The sequence below is a fragment of the Leucoraja erinacea genome, chromosome 35 (genome assembly GCF_028641065.1).
Source record: "Leucoraja erinacea ecotype New England chromosome 35, Leri_hhj_1, whole genome shotgun sequence".
Taxonomy (NCBI): domain Eukaryota; kingdom Metazoa; phylum Chordata; class Chondrichthyes; order Rajiformes; family Rajidae; genus Leucoraja; species Leucoraja erinaceus.
Window position 1 is genome coordinate 3,887,269 of NC_073411.1, and position 21,928 is coordinate 3,909,196.

Consider the following 21,928-nt stretch of genomic DNA (forward strand, 5'->3'; position numbering starts at 1 on the left):
TGGATATGGCACAAATTACAAATTCGCTGATGTGGGGGAGAATAACAATAAATATTAAGGTGGTTGGCAGAATGAGCAGATCCATGGCAGATGAAACTGAAAGTAAAATGCAGAGTGTTAAAAAGTTCCAGGAAGAAGAATGAGTTGAGGCAATATAAAGTGGGAGACATATTCCTAAAAAGGTACAGGAACAAGTCTGGAATTATGTGCATGAACTTGAAAGTGTCTGGGCAGGAACAATTTAAAAAAGCAGTCAAGATCCTGGGCTTGATAAATAGATAGGGAGCTATTGTAAATTACTGGCTCAGATATAACTCATGCATTGCATCTAGTTCTGAATCCCAGTTTTGAAAACATGCAAAGCTTGTGGTGGGCGCAGAAAAGATTTATTAGAATGATTTCTCAGATGAGGAAATCTGATTATCATCTTCCAAAATTCTAATCTGGAATTGTTATGGTGGATTGGGGGCTAGTACATGTAGTTTTAGTTTAAGAAAGGAAAAAGCAAAAACTGGAAGCCACCAACTTAGCCTAATATCAGTAATTGGCAAAATGAAAAGGTCATACCAAACAACTTCAAATAATAATACTGAGCAGTGTCAACATATGTCTAGGCAATAAAAATAAAGTTTGGTTAATTTGCTGGAGTTTTTTGAGTAAATAACGTGTAGAATGGATAAGGGGAAATCAGTGATGTGATTTAGGTTTTCTAAAGGCTTTTCATAGGGTGCTACACAGGAGGTTGGACAACATGATTAGACTACATGGAATTAGGAATAATGGACAGTTGTGCATTAAGAATTAGTTACCGGTCCAACAGCAAAGGACTAATCTCCTAGGTTGTGGTTTTATTGTCCAAGTGGTGCAGTGGTCAGTGGAGAGCAAGGGAGATGGCATTTTCTGTTGGCCTGTTATGGCAGTATGCGGTATAGAAACATAGAAAATAGGTGCAGGAGTAGGCCATTCGGTCCTTCGAGCCTGCACTGCCATTCGATATGATCATGGCTGATCATCCAACTCAGTATCCCATCCCTGCCTTCTCTCCATACCCCCTGATCCCTTTAGCCACAAGGGCCACATCTAACTCCCTCTTAAATATAGCCAATGAACTGGACTCAACTACCTTCTGTGGCAGTGAATTCCACAGATTCACCACTCTCTGTGTAAAAAATGATTTTCTCTTCTCAGTCCTGCTATAAATTGCCCTTAATTTGTAGGATCAGTGGGGGGAAATTGTTGGTCATTCCATGCTGAATCTTAAAACGCATATTGTTTATTGTTCAAGAATGAACTGCAGATGCTAGAAAAATCGAAAGTAGACAAAAAATACTGGAGAAACTCAGCGGGTGAGGCAACATCTATGGAGAAAAGGAGCAGGCGACGTTTTGGGTCGAGACCTCTTCAGACTGACGTGTGTGGGGGAGGGGGGGGGGCGGGAAAAAGAAAGGAAGAGGCAGAGACAGTAGGCTATGTAGGAGAGCTGGGAAGGGGGAGGGGAAGAATGGAGAAAGCAAGGACTACCTGAAATTAGAGAAGTCGCTATTCATAACACTGGGGTGTAAACTACCCAAACTAAATATGAGGTGCTGTTCCTCCAATTTGCGCTGGGCCTTACTCTGGCAATGGAGGTGGCCTCGGACAGAAAGATCAGATTCAGAATGGGAGGGGGAGTTGAGGTGCTGGGCAACCAGGAGATCAGGTTCGTTAGTATGGGTTGAGCGGAAGTGTTGGGCGAAGCGGTCGCCGAGCCTGCGCTTGGACTCGCCGCTGTAGAGAAGGTGGCACCTACGACAGCAGATGCAGGAGATGAGGTTGCAGGAGGTGCAGGTAAACCTCTGCCTCACCTGGAAAGACTGCTTGGGTCCTTGGATGGAGTCGAGGGGGGAGGTAAAGCAACGGGTGTAGCATTTCCTGCGGTTGCAGGGGAAAGTACCAGGGGAGCGGGTGGTCTGGGTGGGAAGGGCCGAATTGACTAGGGACTTCCGGAGGGAATGTCTCTACGGAAAGCAAAAGAGGAGGTGAGAAGATGTGGCCAGTGGTAGGATCTCACTGGAGGTGGCAGTCTGAAGAAGGGTCTCGACCCGAAACGTCGCCTACTACTTTTCTCCATAGATGCTGCCTCACCCGCTGAATTTCTCCAGCCCTTTGTCTAATTTTGTTTATGGATTATGTCCACATTCTCCACAATTATAATAGTTTATTTTTCAGTTCTTACCATACTTTTAAAATTGTACAGGTATCAATAATAAAAAATAATTCAACGGTTTGCTCCAAAAGCCACAATGGCTTCACAAAACACAATTGCTCACAAAGACTACTACTTATCGTAAATACAAAATATGCAATATGGGTCCTACCTGAATAACCCTTTACCATAGCAATTTCCACAAAATAAAAAGATGTAGAATACCAAAATCTTACTGTCGCTCACTGTAGAAAAATATTAAGAGATTTACAAATAGTCGTTCATCTCAGCCTCCCAGGAACCAAAACAGATTTAAGCAAAAGGCTTCAGTTCTACTTGAGAAGTTTGGACTTCCAAAAATCACAAAATAGAGTGCAAAATAAAGGAACCTGCAGTGGAATTCAAAACAAGTAGCTTTAAGCTATAGCAAAGCAACCTCAATTGATTAGGATAGGGCTTAAGTCCACATCTGTCCTTGCCAGATTTATAGTGGTGCATTCAGCTTCTTCACAACCCAGAAGCAAAGCTATAGGGCAAAAAAAACCTTGGCTACCTGCAAGCAATCACTCTGCATTATTACGTTGAAGTGGAATGTCTTGGAATGAATCCTTAGTCATCACTTGCAGCACACCAGCAATACATTTGCAGTTCAAATATTTTCACGCACATCGCAAGAATGCCTCAACCCTTTCCTGTGACGCACAAGGACATTACTTCACAAGAAAACAAAACTCAATGTGTAAAACGAACAATTATATAAGATCACAATAAAAAGGATATTCCAAAATTTTGTCACAGCTCAAAACAACTGAGAATTATTTAATTCCACTCCATGTTCTAACGTTGCAGTACTCACTTTATTTTTTTTCTAATGTTATTCACTATTTTTGAAATATTCATTCTAATCAATTAACATTGATGACATTTTGCATTGATACTTCATAACAGGAGTACTTAAAAATACATTCACACACTTCACCACCTTAAACCTAGCATCTATATCTGCTTTGAAGCTCAGCAACTACGTGAAAGCCAGACTTCCTCTTGTAATCTGGAGCAAACAAAAACAAACTCAGCAGATCGAGCAGCATTTGTGGAGGAAACAGGATAGTTAACATTCTGGTCGAAACCCTGCATCAGGAACTTTCTCTTAGAGAAATTTATATTGCTCAACGGATCAGGTCTTGGTAATATGTCAAAAATGAATGTCAACATAACTGCAATGAGAGGAAGTTAAATACTTCTGATCCACATACAATGGAGAAAACTGTGCTATTATTGCCTCCCATATTTCTTTCAACCAACAGCTTTTTTTGACAGCATCCTTGTGATCAACAAAATGAATCACCAACTGGAAAGCAGTCCTGACCTACTATCTACCTCTTTAATCGGACTTTACCTTTCACTAAATATTATTCCTTTTCATCTGTATCTGTACTGTGGACAATTTCATTGTAATCATCCACTGATTGGATAGCACACAACAAAAAAACTTTTCACTGTACCTCAGTACACATGACAATAAACTAAACCAACATGCTTAATCCAAAGGAGAACTGTCACTTTAAGCAACCTTGCAAATGCAATGGAAAGGGATTGGACGCTATCTAATAGTTAAAACAGAATGAACTGGCTTCTAAAAAAATAAAATCTATGATAACATGTTCAAAACATTGAATAATACAAAAGCACGTTGGCACAAAATAATCCCATCTTCCTTTGGACACTCCCGAGTATAATCAAGGTATAGTACCGCAGAATTGTATACATGGGTTCAATCCACTTCTCTTATTCACACCAAACAGGGGAACACCTTTTTCCTAGATGGAGTTAATGAAGTGTGGTTGCTTGGTATCCAATTAAGACATCGACTGTTGAATCGAAACAGAAGCCTGCGTTTTTTTTTTTATGCCTATAACACACAAAATGCCCCTTGGTGTTTAGCAATATTTAGGTTTAATATTGTCACATGTAACGAGGTACAGTGAAAGGTTTTGTTTTGCATGTTACCCAATCAAATTGGATGATGCGATACATAACTACAATTGAGCCAAACTCGTTCAATAAATAGAGCAAAGGGAAGAGGTAGGGCGGGGATCATCAGAAAAATAATTGACACCAACAAAGGTAGTGGGACAGATGTCCAAAGCCCTGTCCAAAAAGATCAGTTGGAGGTCTTGTAGAAGCCGGAATTGAGAGATTTTGGGGAGGAATAGCCTGGATAGCTGAAGGGTAAAGGGAATGGGGAAGGTGCACAAGAGAACTCAGATTAACAATGTGTAAAGAGTCGTATTACTGGGTTTATTTACATGCTGTGAGGTTCGAGATGGAGTGTACTGACAGCATGGCCATCACCGTCATTCTGTTCCATATCGTAAATATATCTATATGTTCCTAGATCAGGAGTCAATGTAGGTCATCAAGCAGCACAAGTAGTGATAATAGCAAGATCAATAAAGATGGGGGGAAAATAAAAGTGCTAGTTCAGAAGAGAGGTCACTTCAATATACATTCTGACTGGACACAAATGTAATGAGATGAAGGAAGACTACTCTAAACAAAGAAAAGGCTCAGAATGTAATAACAAGGAACAGCAGATACTGGTTTATACCAAAGGTAGACACAAAATGCTGGAGTAACTCAGCGGGTCAGGCAGATCTCTGGAGAAAAGGCTTAGAATGATTTGTTCAATTATGTCAAATAATTCTGACAGGCTGTAGTAGTAAACAAAATCAATTTTAAAATAAATACATTAAGGAAAAAATAATTCACCTGTTTGGAAAACTGCTTTGAATGTTTATGGAACAAGAAAATTACATTAGAACTTCTGGGATATTTGACCAAATTAAGGCTGTACCTTATTTACAGAGCTTCCACAGTGCGTCTTGCATTCCACATGCTCCACCTTGATGGCTTTATGTTCCTGCCTCTCAGCACTGACCGAGTCATGTTTACTTCTCTTCTTTTTCTCCCTTTTTTGTTTGCGGGCCACTGCAGATTCAGCAGCCAGAGCCTGCTGCTCATTTAGAAGATCTCCGCAGAGCGAGGACTCAAATAGCGTCTTCCCATTGTGGTAAGTTTTAGTTATTCGCAGCTTGATCTCTGGAGAGCCCGTCTTCTTCGGAGTCACAGGTTCAGGAACAGGCGGAGAAGGCACTTTCTCCTGGATTTCCGGCTGTTTGACCAAGTAGTTTTCCCCCAAGTAAAAGTCACTGGAGCCAAAATTCCTATAAGTGCCGTAGCCATTGACAGAGCCATTGGGGAGTTGGGAATATGCTGGGTATTTTCCTGGTGATTCATACATATTAACAGTTGAGTAACCATTGGTGACTGGTGGAATAGCATCAGCTCCAGAAGCAGGATAGGTAAAGCCTTGTTGCAGGGAAGCCTCATACGATTGCCCTCTGTCTTCCCCAATGCCACCACTGGCATTCAGGACGTCAGGAACCTGCCTCATATTGGCTGAATCAATAAGTTGTTGTGGCAGTTGAATCGTGTTTCCCATGATACCTTTCATGAATGTGAAGGAGAAATCCATCGTGTTGCCCCAGCATCCTCAACTTTCCCTCTCTCCTGTTGAGCCTGTGGAATGATGAGAAATTCTCAGTGTTAAATTTCACCCACTGTGAGCCGAACAAGCTGTAACTCGCAACAACGTTCCAGCAAAAATAAGATATGTACAACATAATTTACAACTCCACATTTATTCAACAAATTCACAGCATTACACAAGTCAATCAAAATTATTGACTGTTTTTGACTTATATTTGCCAAATGCTCCAAGTCTTCCACTGTATTCCTGTTCTTTCTAAAAATAATTAAACCTCAACCCCAACATGTGATAGGAAAATTCTTTGTATTATCATTTCAACAAAAGATGCAAAGTAAGGAAGATTTAAAACTTTTAAACTCTACTGAGGCTAATAATACAGCAAAATGATTATTCATAAGAAACGCTGGGCATTCAGAAATGCTGGGTACTCATAAGAAAATTGCTTCCTAAATACAAGCACTCTGGGACTTCTTTCTTTCTACATCAAAGATGTTATACAAATGTTTATGCCATTTAATTCAATTTCTTGGCTCTGCACAAATCTTTTTACGTCAGTCTGATTCCAGTACTCTATTTAACTGTCTACTTCACTCGCGCTAATGCTTTATGTTGTAAAGTTGTCCACATGACAGAAAATGGGTGGAATGCTCCCTCTAATCTCCTATGAAATTCAAGCCATTTTTTCTATCATAACCAACAGAAATTAGAGCAGATATTCAAACACTTAAAAATTCTGATTTATTTTATAAAGTTATCTGTATTCCATATCTGTCTCCACTTCCCCTAACTCTCAGCCAGAAGAAGGGTCTCGAGCTGAAATGTCACCCATTCCTTCTATCCAGAGATACTGCCTGTCCTGCTGAGTTACTCCAGCATTTTGTGCCTATTTGCAGCAAACTGACTGCTTGCCCTGCTCCATTGTCACTGATGTGCAAGTGATTGTGATATGGCAGAATCTGTGTGGTTGCAGCTTTCTTTACCTACATGCATAACCACAAGCAAAGGAAAACACCAAAGATCAAACCATCAGGCACAAAATGCACAGCAGCAGACTTGAATATCTGAGATCAAAAACACATAGTATGAGGAAAGAGTGAACAAGAGTCTTCAATGGCAGAATTATTCAAAACAGCATGATACATTCCTGTAACAGTGTATGCTTTATATACAATTAGTCTCAAGCTATAAACTCAGGGAAAACTATGCATCACCAGTGGCCAAGTTTTAAATGGAGAGTAGAAGACTTTAGTGTGTACTTGCACAGGTGAGCCGTGGGATGGTCTAATCATCTAATGAGTTCTGTTGATAGTGTGACTTTCAGGGGTCATGTGAATTCCAGCTTGTGTGTGGACACCCAAATTATATACTGCTGAGGTTAAAAAGTTGTGAAACACTGTTCTTTTGTTAATATGAGTGCACATTTACACTCCCATGAAACAAAATATTAGCACAATATCAGAGATAATAAATTAAAAATGTTATGCCCAAGAGTAACAGGCCAAGATATTTATTAATTTCAGAAAATAATATAAAACCACATTCCCAGAGTACCTATGATCCTCATTATTAGAAGCATTTTAGCCCAGAGGAAACACCCCATGAATCAGTGACGTAGGAACCTGATGCTTAATGGAAGGAAGTGATTTGTGACTGCCATTCAAAATGGGAGTTTTCTTTAGCTGAATCGCTGATTTACAGTGAAGCAGCTAGCTTCACACGTTTTGATCACGGGAAACGCAGAGAAGAGCTTGTTGAAGGGGAGAGGGGTGATAGAAATTAAAATATAGAAATTATATATTTAATAATAATTTTCAAAAGGAGAAACTGGAACATATCGCCAGATAATAAAACAGAAAATCAAAATCAAATGAGAATGCACCAGCGTGTTTTATGCACTGGTTTAAGGTGATAAGACTCAAGATAAAAATCACTGGTGAAGATTTTCTGTAAATCCCTGACAAGGCACTTCAGAAGCAGACTCCTTATCAAAACATTTCTAAGCAGTTTTGTAGGAATCAGTGCACTTCCTTTTCCATTCCACAAGATATGCTTTTTCAGTCAATTCCATGCCATAGATGCAAGAAGAACTGCCGAGAACCTTTGCTATTTTTACAATGACAGCAATTACTAACTTCACAGGACCATTTATGCAACAAAGATGTAGCTATAACCCGATAAGGGGTTACAGAAAATGTCATATATCAGCTGTCAATCTTATTCCATTATCAATGAGAAAACTGATGTAAAGGAAAATTAAATTTCAAATGTGGAATTCTAAAATGCTCCCTTCAAAAATAAAACAAAAATCACTTAGAAATGACTAATTTTGAAAATTCAAAGGAAGTTGTAGACATTTTCAACACATTATAATTGACAAATCAAATTCCAGAATCTGGCCTTTTCATATTGAATTATACTCTGCCAATACATCTTCCATAATTTTCAAATATGCAGTTCCTTTCATAATTATATACCAGCAATAATGCAAAGTACTGTATGAACAATATTTTAGATAGGCACAAAAGTGATTTTCACTTTGTTTCTTCCCTCAAAATAAAGTGAAGCTTGACTTGCATCTCTTAAGCTTCATTCAGACCACCATTTCATATTGTCATTTGTACAGAAATCCCCAGTGATCTTATTTGGGCACATCCCTCATCCAGAGATCTAATGGGTTAATGCACCAGTCCCCAGTTATCTGGAAAGTACTCAACGGATTCATCAATGCATTATTCAAAATTATATCAAAATAATTCAAAATGTAATGATAACTTACTTAAGAGCTACTAAATTTATATTTCCCCAATAAGTCAAGTTCTGGGGCAATTATATTTCCTTTTATGCAACTTGGAATTACTGGTAGGAAATGATAGGAAAAGGATTGGGGATGATCAGCCATGATCACATTGAATGGCGGTGCTGGCTTGAAGGGCCAAATGGCCTACTCCTGCACCTATTGTCTATTGTAATCCAGGTTTAGAGATAGAATAATATATTCTATTAGTTTAATTATTTGCAATGTTAGGGTGATTATGGAATTGTCCATAGGGTGATTATGGATTTACTATGGAAAACCGAAGTTTCCGACTTAGAGAAATCGTCTTATGGACAGTTCTCAGGAACAGATCCCCAAGTAACCCAGGGACTGCCTATATACTAGCTATCCTCCCACTACACTCCATCCTGATGCAGGATCTTGATCTTCCATTTACGTCTACAGACACTATTCAACCAGCTGAGTTCCTCTTGCAGTTTATTTTTTACTCTTAATCCAATACTAATTGGGTGGAAGTGATGGCAGTTGCATTATAGCAGGATTATGGGTTCGAAAGTGATTGGGGAGTAAAAAAAAAAGCAGGCCTTGCTCTACTGATCATGGCAGCTCCTGCAGCAACATAGAATTATATTGAAATTAGGCTCTTCAATAGGAGGCCGGGACATCTGGAGGGAAGAGAGAAAATTGGATTGTGAAGAGAGTGGGGGTTGGGGAGGGAGGGAAAAGGGAAACAAAATTGGAAAACCTTAGACAGCTGAAAGCTACAAGGAGATACATCACCAAATAATAATAATAATGCAAATTGATGGTTTGCTTCAGTGAGCAACACTTGCATTCTGTGGTGTCAAACAGAATCCAAAAGAGAAAGCATTCGAAGCACTGCAAGGCATCAAGAAAATGCTTGTAAACAACTCTTTTATGACAAATAAAAACCGTTTCTTCATCACTGTTTGCCTTCTATGAACAGAAAATACTCTTGCTAAAGGTCTTGTTTCTTCTGACAGTGCATTTTCTCTGCCCATAGAGTGGGGGGGGGGGGGGGGGGGGGGGGGGGGAAAGAGAGAGAGTTTGTGTTATACAACAGCTGAACTGCACAGAATGACTCAGCTGCTCGCATTCTCTCCCTCTCTACCTGCAAGGGACCAAGAACAAGGGCATGCATGTTTTCCGAGCATGAAGCCACATCCTTCCAGATCACCTGCCCTATTCAACCGCAATATTTTTAAGTAGCAAAGGTGGAGCAGATAGACCAAAACCCCAGCTGCATTCTCCTCCTTGGAATGAAACAAAAACAAAGATTGGGCCTTTTGTAGGATGACTTGGAAGCATTTGAAATTGTGAGAATCCACAAACGTACTTCTTTGGCTTTGGATGTTTAAGATAGATATCACAACATAATACTCAACAAAATAAAAAAATATCCCAATGTTAAAAATAGTGTGTTATTTTTCTTAAATTGAGATCACAGTCAAATGTTTTTCACTTAGCAAATCTCAAATGGCAAATAATGTCTAAAATTCATTGCTTTGCCTTGAAGAAAACAGCCAGACAGCCTGAATTGGAGGTGAAAAACATGCCTGCAGCTTCACTGGTTTTGATAACACCTTTTGGACAAGCTGATATTGAAAAAAGCTTTTATCAATTTAGTAATCACCTGCAGCCAATCTGTAAAGAATTTTAATCATTTTAAAGCAAATATGCTTCTCCAGGAAGCCATATTAGACGCTCACAGTTTTTTAAATTAAATATCAAGGTGTCATTTACCTCCTCTGATCAACAGTGATGCATCTTTCCACAATATTAAATGATTTATTGAATACTAAAATCTGTCAAAGTGCAGAATTTGGGAAGAGACCTCAATGCTCCATTTCCCATCCCTAAATACTTTCACAGAAGGGCCATTACTGCAAGGCAAGACAAGGTTCAATATCACCTCATGCCAACTACCATCCCTCATGGGCAACCAGGATGACATACATCAATTTCCAATGTCATCAGTAAAACATTGTTTGTGTACTAAACACTACATTTAGTCATATCTACAAATCACACCAAAGAGATATTAAGTGGTAGACACCAATAGTTGTTTTGCCAAGAATACTGCATACCGATCTTATTCTCCCCAGATAAATATCTTAAGTGGAAATCAGGAAGTGATAAATTTTATTTATGACAAAGCAAAACTACCTTAAATACACTTTTTTTTCCTTAATGTGATGATTATTGTCACCAAAGGAAACTGGAATGAACTCTGAATAACTTGCATATTCACATGAATTGTTCAAAATTATTCATGAACAAACACACAAAATCCCTCATGTGTTTATTCAGAACCAAGTAAAGTCAGCAAAAGAAAATAATAGGATAACTCAAAGGGCACAGATAATTAAGGAATTAAAATAAGTTTTTCATTAAAATCGTTTCCTGGTATATGAAAGTATTCTGTCATGATAAAAAAATATTGTTACCAATTCTATAGTAATGAAAGAAGTTGCAGAGCCATTAGTGAGTTTAGTATAAAAGGGCACATAAAAGGATAGTAGTGCTCAAGGACACAAAAGCACCCAGTCAAAATTGGACATTGCACAGAAAGAAAATAAGGTTGGAAGTAGAGGAAACTCTAGCCATGTCTTTCAGTTTCCCAAGAGTGCAAGAGAAATATGAATATTGATTTATCTCGTTTCTGGTAGCCCCAGCATTCCTTCTCTCTCTCTCTCTCTCTCTATCCCTCCCCCACCCGCATTAGCTTCTCATTTTCACATTACAAACAGCTTACAATGGCCCATTTCCTTTATCACAGTTACTTTTTTACATATCTTTCATTCATTGTTCTTTATCTCTCCACATCACCATCTATATCTCTCGTTTCCCTTATCCCTAACCAGTGTGAAGATGGGTCTCGACCCCAAACGTCACCCATTCCTTCTCTCCAGAGATGCTACCTGTCCCGCTGAGTTACTCCAGCTTTTTGTGTCTGTCTTTGATATAACATAGGTACAAAATGCTGGAGAAACTCAGCGGGTGCAGCAGCAACTATGGAGTGAAGGAAACAGGCAACGTTTCGGGCCGAAACCCTTCTTCAGACATAATTCTTTGATATAACATAATGGATTTTCAAAATTGCTTTGATATTGCAGAATTTGATAAGACATGTTAGTGAAATGGAAGTCCAAGGAGTTAAATGGGAAATGGCAGCATGAGCAGTAAACCCTGACATTAATTGGAGAGTTGTAATGAAGAGTTTCATTTTCATGCTGATGAACAATATTCCATCTGTGGTCCTTTAAATAAGCTAAACTTGGGCATACAATGCATAATTGGAAGATAGACAAAAATGCTGGAGAGACTCAGCAGGTGAGGCAGCATCTATGGAGCGAAGGGATAGGTGACGATGCAAAATTGGAAAGTCTGCAGTGATACGACTCAGAAATACAGTAAATGGTGAGGAAAATAATAGCAGATACATATGACTAAAAGTTAATGGATATAACATATTATGAGACATTTTGGAAAGAAAAGGGCAATAAATATATATCTAGTAAAATATACACTAAATTATTTAAAGCTATGGTCTGGAAGATGAACTGTCATTATACATAAGCAAACATGAAGGTGGCTAAAAAAATGTCTATTAAAAGATACTCAGCATGCTTGTCCTTGGAGATGCATAGATTAAAAGGCAAACTATACTAGACTTTATAAACCACTTGTTCAGGTGTCAACTACAACATGACTTTTGACTCTACATAGAATACTTCAGGAAAGATGGCAAGGCTTTGGAAAAAGTTTGGATGTGATTTACTACAATGGTACCAAGGATGAAGGGCTTTAGTTCAGTACATTAACTGAAGATGACAAGATTGTTCATGAAATAGTAATGGTCAAGTGAAGACCTGATCAAAATTGTTTTAACTATAAAGATCGTTGAAAGATTGCATAGTGAGAAATAGTTTCACCCAGCACGAGGGTGGATAGACCAAATGCAGAGATTTACTATAACTGGCAAAGTGACCAGAGGGAAATAAAATTATATGTAAGGTTTGTAATGTAGAGTCTTGCCTGATGAGGTACTGAAAGCAGATTTTAAAATTATATCTTAAGGAATGTGAATAACTACTGAAGAGCAAGCAAATAGGGCTATTGACACAATTCTTGCAATTAGGTTCTTTAAGGCAAGGTTTCTTGTTTTACTTACTTTTCAAAAGCAAAAAGGCACAAAATAGAATGTTACATAAAGCTACTCAAGCTCATACATATACAACTGCACCAGAAAATATAATTTTATTCTCATAAACATCTTCCACTTTACCATTCTTTTTGGCCTAAATGATATTAGCACAGTTACCATCCCATTTGCAATCTTCCTTAAATTTCATACTGATTAACATGAACAGCAAAAGTGAAGGACGTAGGAGCATCACCAGGCAGAAGCACTTATCCGAATAATCTAACAGGCATAATAGACCTTTCCCCAGACAATTCTGGCAACGTATTAAATAGCAATTCAAACGAGAAAGCAAGACAGGAATCTTAAATCTCTTGTAGGACAAGAGGGGGGGAAATGTTGGATCACCCGGAGAAAAAAAATTATACTTAAGATTTTGATATAAAACTGCAACTTCATTTTGTCCCCCATATAGCAAGAGGCTAGCTGCAATATGGCTGCCATAGGCCCTTTAAATCTAGCACTGTAACCTCCCTTCTCCATCCTCACCCCAATAAGAAAAATAATCCCAACCCGACTGAGATGTTTACTGAGAAAGATTTTAATGGTGCTGCGAGTAAATGTGAGTGAGGGGGAGGGAAGGAGAGGTGGGAAACACGATTAAGACAAATGAGGGTGTAAATACTACCTGAGGTTTGTTCCATTCTAATCAGACCCAGTGAGGCTCAGCTTGATGGGGATTCACACTAAATTAGTCCAGTAAGGGGGACAGGATGTCCAGGCCGCTTCCAGTTTAAAGGGAACTGCTCACTCAGTGCCTCAGCTCCGGTGTTGCTGAGCTGCCTGGCACTCCATTCTCGGCTCTTGGGCGGGGATGACGGTGCTGGCTGTGCGTTGCTAAGGAACTGAGGAGAGGCTCGGCCAGGCCGGGCCAGGCGGGGAGCTCAGGCTCTGGGGCCGCCGCTCGCCAGGTTGTTATTGCCCTTTCTCTCGCTGCCGCACAAAGGCCCCGGCAGCGCGTTCAGCGCCCAAAACGCCGCGCTGCCATTGGATGCGGCGCTCTGCACAGGCCGCTCGGCATCACGGGAGATGTAGTTCCCTTGCTCCCCGCAGGACTGGATGTAGTTCCTCTGGACTAGATGTAGGACTGGATGTAGTTGCTCTGCTCCCCGCAGCGCCCAAATCTTCCCCCCCCTTTACTGCCATTGGCCGCAGCGCTCTGCACAGCCCGCTGGGCAGCATGGGACATGTAGTTCAGCTCCCTCTACTAGAAGGGGGACAAAAAATGCTGGAGATACTCAGCGGGTGGGGCAGCATCTATGGAGAGAAGGAATATGTGACGTTTCAGGTCGAGACCCCCTTTAATACTGTCTGAAGACGGGTTTTGGCCCGAAACGTTGCCTATTTCCTTCGCTCCATAAATGCTGCTGCACCCGCTGGGTTTCTTCAGCATCTATGGAGAGAAGGAATGTGTGACGTTTCAGGTCGAGACCCCCTTTAATACGGTCTGAAGAAGGGTTTCGGCCCGAAACGTTGCCTATTTCCTTCGCTCCATAAATGCTGCTGCACCCGCTGGGTTTCTTCAGCATCTATGGAGAGAAGGAATATGTGACGTTTCAGGTCGAGACCTCCTTTAATACGGTCTGAAGAAGGGTTTCGGCCCGAAACGTTGCCTATTTCCTTCGCTCCATAGATGCTGCTGCACCCGCTGAGTTTCTCCAGCATTTTTGTGTACCCCCTTTAATACTCTCTCTCTTACATATGAAAAAGGGTCTCGACCCAAAATGTCGTCTATTTCCTTCGCTCCATAGATGCTGCCTCGCCCGCTGAGTTTCTCCAGCATTTTTGTCTACCCTGTACAATTTTACACTTCTCTCTGCCATCACTGATAATTCTCACAAGCGCATCTTTCACGAGCCTTAAAAAGACAAACCAAAATAAGGAATCATTTCTATGTTTTAAAAAAAAACAAAAGTGCTGAAGGAACTCAGATGTTCAGTCAACATTTTTTTTGGAGACACAGCATGGAAACAGCCCCTTCGGTCCCTGCCGACCTCTTCACTCAAGTTCTATGTTATCCCATTTTCTCATCCACTCCCTATACTCTGGGGGTAATTTACAGTGACCAATTGATCACCAAACCCACATGTTTTTGGGATGTGGGAGGAAACCAGATCACACAGAGAAAACGCACATGGTCACAGGGAAAATGTGCAAATTCCATATGGACAGACCCCCAGAATCAAACCTAGGTCTCTGGTGCTGTGAGGCAGCAGCTCTATCAGCTGCATCACTGTAAATGGGCAGTTTATTTCTCTCCACAAATGCTGACTGACCCACCGAGTTCTTGCAACAACTTGTTTTATTGCTCACGTTTCTAGCATATGCCTACTCCCATACTCATGTACCTTCATTCATAGGTGTGCTTCGGTGTAATACTGAGAGAATACTGCACTGTCAGAGATGTCCACTTTGCGATGAAAGTTAAAGACAAAGAAATGATCTAAAAAATAATTTAACTGAAATATTAAACCTAAGATAGACACAAAAATCTGGAGTAACTCAGCAGGTCAGGCAGTATCACTGGAGAGAAGGAATGGGTGAGACCCCTCTTCAAACCCGATTTCCTCAGTCCACAGATCCTGTCTGACATGCAGAGAGTTACGGATTTTATTTTTTATTTCAGATTTCTAGCATCTGAACATTTCACTTTAATATAATGTCCAAATGCAATGTGCTGCTCTCTCATGTGCATATTCAAATGCTTTTAACAAATGGTGCATGCATTTTTTAAATGTTATCACTTTAAATGTTAAATGTTGCTTATTATGCCACATATGAAATAGCAGTCTGAAGAAGGATCTCGACCCAAAATGTCATCTATTCCTTTTCTCCAGAGATGCTGCCTGTCCCGCTGAGTTACTCCAGCTGTTTGTGTCTATCTTTAATGTAAACCAGCATCTACAGTTCTACATCCTACATATAAAATATCCTTCACTTGCTAATGCTAATTGGGGAGAGGGCCGTCCTATGTGACACCTCTCGCTCACACATCATTGAAAATTCAAAGTTTATTTACATATCGTTCATATATCCTACTAATATGCTGGGGGAAATCCGGATTGTCAGAGGTCGCTCACTTGGAGATGATGTTAAACGTGGGTTTGGTCTTTCAGGTGAGAAGAATAGCAACATTTTGAAGCATATTATCAGATTCCTATTGATCCCTGGCTAAAATTTCAAAAATAGTTTGCCCTGTCAATATCACATTACCTTTTCTTGGGAATTGCTGTGCCTAAATTATTTACCATATTCACTACATTACAACAATCACAATGCCCGTAAAAAGTACTTAATTGCCATTAAACATTGTAACATCTAGTAAGGTCTTTAGAAACATAGAAACTTAGAAAATAGGTGCAGGAGTAGGCCATTCGGCCCTTCAGGCCAGCACCGCCATTCAATATGATCATGGCTGATCATTCAAAATCAGTACCCCGTTCCTGTTTTCTCCCCATATCTCTTGATTCCATTAGCCCTAAGATATAAAAATGCATCTATTTCTTTCTTTGTCCTATGAAAGATGCATGAATCACACTTTCCCCAATCCATCTACTCATCCCAAGATAAGTCAATAGCCTTCTCAGTCTGAAGAAAGGTCCCAACCTGAAATGCCGTTTGTCCATTCCCTCCCGGATGGTGCCAGGCCCGCTGAGTTCCTCCAGCACTTTGTTTTGATTAAGGTTACAACATCTGCATTTTCTTGCATCTCCATAAGTCAACAGCTGCGGTTTTGAAAGCTGACTGACAATAGATAAGCATTTCAGTCTAATTCTGAGGTTTAAAGTCACAGCTGGCAGTCAAAGACCCGTGAAATGTCATTCAAGCAAAAGAAACGAAAATTACAATGCAGCATCAGAAAACCTTTTCCACACTTTCGCATTCCATATACATCTTTTGAAAACACATTCTCATTAGTCGTTTTTAGTATTATCCAGGTCACCCAATACCTTGCCTGGAAGGGCCGGTGGCCAGACATTTTAAGTATTCACTTAACAAAAGAATACCTACTTCTGTCCTTTGCAATCAGTTACCAGTCTGGCACTTGTTTGCTGTTCCCTAGCTTTAACTGCATCTTTCCCAAGTAACTCCTTCAAAATGAATGCTTAGCAACCTTGCTGCATATTCACCCTAAAACCATGGCCCCTGTTCATCCCTAACACCACCTCTGTAACATCTCCTGACCTGAATTCTGCCTCAGCTAATCTGCTGCTGGAGCTCTCAATCAGCAGCTGAACATTATCATCTCTTCTAACGGTTTACTTTTTTTTTCCTTACCCACAAATATAATCAAACTGCTGCCATGACTCCACTTAAAATTCTCTCCCTGAACCTCTGGACTTCTATCTTCATTTTAAGATGTTCCTCAAGGTTTAATTGGTTGACCCAGTATTTGGCTATCTGCTTTAAAATCTCTTCTCTCCTTAAGTGTTTATTTTTTGTTTAATGATGTTGCTGTGAAACATTGGGAAATTTTGCTGTTTTAACAGTGTTATCTCAATGGAAATTGTTGTTATTTTCTGCATATTTTCCAGCTATCACTCTAGTTACACAACTGAGAGAATTGTAGCTGAATCCAACCCCCAACTCAATCACAGGTGAAGGCATATTGTACAAAACGAGGGTACGCAAAAATGCTGGAGAAACTCAGCGGGTGCAGCAGCATCTATGGAGCGAAGGAAATAGGTAACGTTTCGGGCCGAAACCCTTCTTCAGACTGTACAAAACGAGTCCTGTTTTTATCTTACTAGACCTCGTTCCCTGGTGGATTAGGACTTCATTATTCTTCAAACAATTAAATACGAGTGGGAAATACAAAGAAACATGCACCTTGTATATCGCCCATCGTGCCCTCAAAGCACAGAAGATTAATTTGTTTTCAAAAGGCAGTCAATGTTGTGTCAGCAACAGCTCACATGACAGTTGCAAACTGCATATGGCAAGACCCAATTAAAAGAACAGAAAAACAATATTATCAATATTTGTAATTGAGGGTTGAAGCTAGTCAGGGTTCAGAAAATTTCCCAGTCTTTCTTGGAAGAGGTCTTTTATTTCTGCCTGAGAGGCAGATTAGGCCAATCAAAAGCACCTTTGAAAACATTGTATTTCTATATTCCCACGTTTCAGCCTAATTTAAACACAGTTGAAGTATGAAATGGAGGCAATAGTCTGAAAGCTAAACTAACATTAGGTGTCATAGATAGACACAAAGTGCTTGAGTAACTCAGAAGGTCAGGCAGCATCTCTGGAGAAAAAGGATGAGTTCCTACCATCCTTTTTCTCCAGAGATGCTGCCTGACCCGCTGAGTTACTCCAGCACTTTGTGTCTATCTTTGGTATAAACAAGCATCTGCAGTTCATTGTTTCTACATTTTAACATTAAGTGCCTTTGTGTTGTATGCTTCAATCACACAGCTCTTGGAGATGAGAAAAAAGCAAATTGGCAAGATTTCCATGTCATTAACTTGACCAAATCATTTACACAGAACATAGAACAATATAGCACAGGAGCAAGGCTTTCCACCCACAATGTCCGTGCCAAACATATTGCCAGATTAAACTAATTTCTTCTGCCTGCACGTAATCCATATCCTTCCATTCCCTGCATATTTACATGTCTATCTAAAACCCCTCAATGCCAAAATTGATTTATTCATTCTCAGGATACTGAAAAGGCTGCAATTTATTCTGCATCCCTAATTTGCCCTATACTGAGACGCTTGCTGGCACCTCAGAGAACAATTAGATTAAAGCCAACCATATTGGTATAAAGTCCAGATCGGGTGAGATCAGAAGATTTCTTCCTATGTGAAGAAAATGTTTTTTTACAGCAATTGATTTTTACAACAATGGTTATTATTACTTACTGGTGAATATAAATTCCTGCTTTTCTGGAGTTGGTATTCCTGGAACAATAGTCTGAGTCTTTAGAAATCTTCCATGTAATTTAGCCATCATATTGTGGTACCACCAATCTGACATGATTACTTAACTGCTACACTGACAATGCCTGATCTGATGACACTTCCCCTCCAGCATAAAAGCAACTGCTTGTGATCAATAAGAAGCACAGCTGATTCAAATCTATCAGGTATATATTTGTATCTGTGCTCACTTGTCAGTGTGAAGTCGTTCAAATTAGTCAATATTTTTTCACCAAAATGAATTGTTAAAAGACTATGAAGAATGGCACCTCTATGAATTTTAACATTTTTGGAAAAGGAAATAATGCTTTTTAAAACAAATTATAATTCGATTTTGTGTTTGTCATTTGTGCGGCTTAACAGCTGGAGGATTGATACATCCGCAAGTGCTTCCCAATGTAAGTGCACAGTCATTTTAAAATTAGATGTATTCATTCTTAAATTCCCCTTGCTGTCATTCACTAGAAGCGGATTTGTAAAGTACTTAATTTGTTCATGGCAGAGGAGCAGAATTAGGCCATTCGGCCCATCAAGTCTGCTCCGTCATTCAGTCACGACTGATCTATCTTTCCTTCTCAACTCCATTGCATTGTCCCAGTAACCTTTGACACCCTTACTAATCAAGAACCTATCAATCTCCACTTTAAAAATACTCAAAGACTTGGCCTCCTCAGCCATCTGTGGCAATGAATTCCAGAGTTTCATCACCCTCTGGCTATAGAAATTTCTCCTCATCTCCATTCCCCCACTGCAACCCGTTCCCCCCAATGCAATATTGCACCACTCTTGCATAGCCCCCAACTGCGCAGGCACGGCTCATTTCCCCTCATCCCCCAGTACTCCCTCCCCTTCTTCATCCTCCCTCTTCTTTCCTCTCTCCTCCCCTCCCCAATTCCTCTCTCACCTGTCCCTCCCTCCTTTCCCCTACCCTCAATCACTCCCTCCCTACCTCCATAACTCCTCTCCATTCCCTACCCCCTCATACCCCTTCCCAGCTCTCCCACAGCCTACTGTCTTCCGCCTCTTCCTTTCTTCTTCCCACCCCCTCCCCACACCCCCACATCAGTCTGAAGAAGGATCTCGACCCGAAACGTCACCTATTCCTTCGCTCCATAGGTGCTGCCTCACCTGCTGAGTTTCTATAGCATTTTTGTTTATCGTCTAAAATCAGTAGGAAAGAACTGTAGATACTGTTTTAAATCAAAGGCAGACACAAAATGCTGGAGTATCTCAGCGGGACAGGCAGAGAAGGAATGGGTGACATTTTAGGTCAAGGCCCTTCATCAGATCAGTAAATTTAAAATCAGTACCACGTTCCTGCATTTTCCCCATATCCCTTGATTCCTTTAGCCCTAAGAGCTAAATCTAACTCTCTCTTAAAAATATCCAATTAATTGACCTCCACTCCCTTTTGTGGCAGAGAATTCCACAGATTCACAACTCTCTGGGTGAAGACGTTTTTCCTCATCTCAGTCCTAAATGGCGTACCCCTTATTCTTAAACTGTGCCCCCTGGTTCTGGACTCCCCCAATATCGGGAACATTTTTCCTGCATCGAGCCTGTCCAATCCTTTAAGAATGTTATATCTTTCCATAAGATCCCCTCTCATCCTTCAAAATTCCAGTGACCCATTCTTTCATTATATGTCAGTCCCGCAATCCTGGGAATTAACCTTGTGAACCTACACTACACTCCCTCAATAGCAAGAATGTCCATCCTCAAATTAGGAGACCAAAATTGCACACAATACTCCAGGTGCGGTCTCACCAGGGCCCTGTACAACTGCAGTAGGATCTCCTTGCTTCTAAACTCTCATCCTCTCGCTATGAAGGCCAACATGCCATTAGCATTCTTCACTGCCTGCTGTACCTGCATGCTTACTTTCAGTGACTGATGTACAAGCATACCCAGGTCTCATTGCACCTCCCCTTTTCCTAATCTAACACCATGCAGATAATAATCTGCCTTCCAGTTCTTGCCACCAAAGTGGATAACCTCACACTTATCCACATTATACTGCATCTGCCTTGCATCTGCCCACTCACCCAACCTATCCAAGTCACCCTGCAGCCTCATAGCATCCTCATCGCAGCTCACCCCAGTTTTGTGTCATCCATAAACGTGGAGATGTTACATTTAATTCCTTCGTCTAAATCGTTAATATATATTGTAAATAACTGGGGTCCCAGCACGGTGCCTTGCAGCACCTCACTAGTCACTGCCTGCCATTCTGAAAAGGACCCATTAATTCCTACTCTTTGATTCCTGTCTGCCAACCAGTTCTCTATCCATGTCAATACCGTACCCCCAATACCATGTGCTCTAATTTTGCACACTAATCTATTGTGTGGAACATTGTCAACGGCTTTTTGAACATCCAGATACACCACATCCACTGGCTCTCCCTTATCCATTCTACTCGTTACATCCTAAAAATATTCCAGAAGATTAGTCAAGCATGATTTCCCCTTCATAAATCCATGCTGATTTTGATTGATCCAAGTCATTGCTTTCCAAATGCACTGCTATTGCATCTTAATAAATTGACTCAAGCATCTTCCCCACTGCCGATGTCAGGCTAACTGGTCTTTTTGAAATTAAAAGAATCCTTGTTTCCCCCAGAAATATGCTTCCTTTAAAGAAACCTTGATGGTTCAACTGTGAAAGGGATTACACCATTAAACTTCAGACTATTGATTCAGACAGGTTTCCTTCTAGAGGGAATTATTTTTTATTTTTAGCTATTTTCATCTTCAGTGTAAATCTTCAGGCGACAGCAGAAACTCTTTGATGTTTAGTGAGAGCAAACAAAGGCAGATCTTAGCACCTTATTTATGCCAGCTTGGCATTTTGCCCTTCACATTCTTGGGATGCCCCTGAATATTTAAAAACCTACCAAAAAATGTTGAAAAACCAAATGCATTGCTATTACATCTTTAATAATCGACTCAAGCATCTTCCCCACTACCAATGTAAGGCTAACTGGTCTATAATTCCCCGTTTTCTCTCTCCCTCCTTTCTTAAAAAGTGGAGTTACATTAGCTACCCTCCAGTCCAAAGGAACTGATCCAGAGTCTATACAAACATTGGAAAATGATCACCAATGCATCCACGATTTCTAGGACCACCTCCTTGAGTACTCTGGGATGCCGACCATTAGGCCCTGGGGATTCATCTGCCTTCAGTCCCAACAGTTTACCTAACACCATTTCCTGACTAATGTGGATTCCCTTCAGTTCTTCCTTCCCACTAGATCCTCGGTCCC

At 40.4% G+C, this 21,928-nt stretch overlaps 1 protein-coding gene across 4 annotated transcripts in view; it reads right to left on the bottom strand.

Moving 5' to 3' along the window:
- nsd3 (nuclear receptor binding SET domain protein 3) overlaps positions 1-13,798 on the bottom strand; it is an 80,034-nt gene extending 66,236 nt beyond the window's left edge. The window contains exons 1-2 of one of the 4 annotated variants that reach the window (XM_055662112.1): positions 13,368-13,798; positions 5,043-5,767 (exon numbers count right to left, since the gene is read on the bottom strand). In XM_055662112.1, the coding sequence (XP_055518087.1) occupies positions 5,043-5,723 (681 nt within the window). In that variant the 5' untranslated portion in view covers positions 5,724-5,767; positions 13,368-13,798. The remainder of the gene's footprint in view (positions 1-5,042; positions 5,768-13,367) is intronic. The other 3 variants (XM_055662111.1, XM_055662114.1, XM_055662113.1) reach the window with 3 other exon arrangements.
- Positions 13,799-21,928: the final 8,130 nt, after the last annotated feature.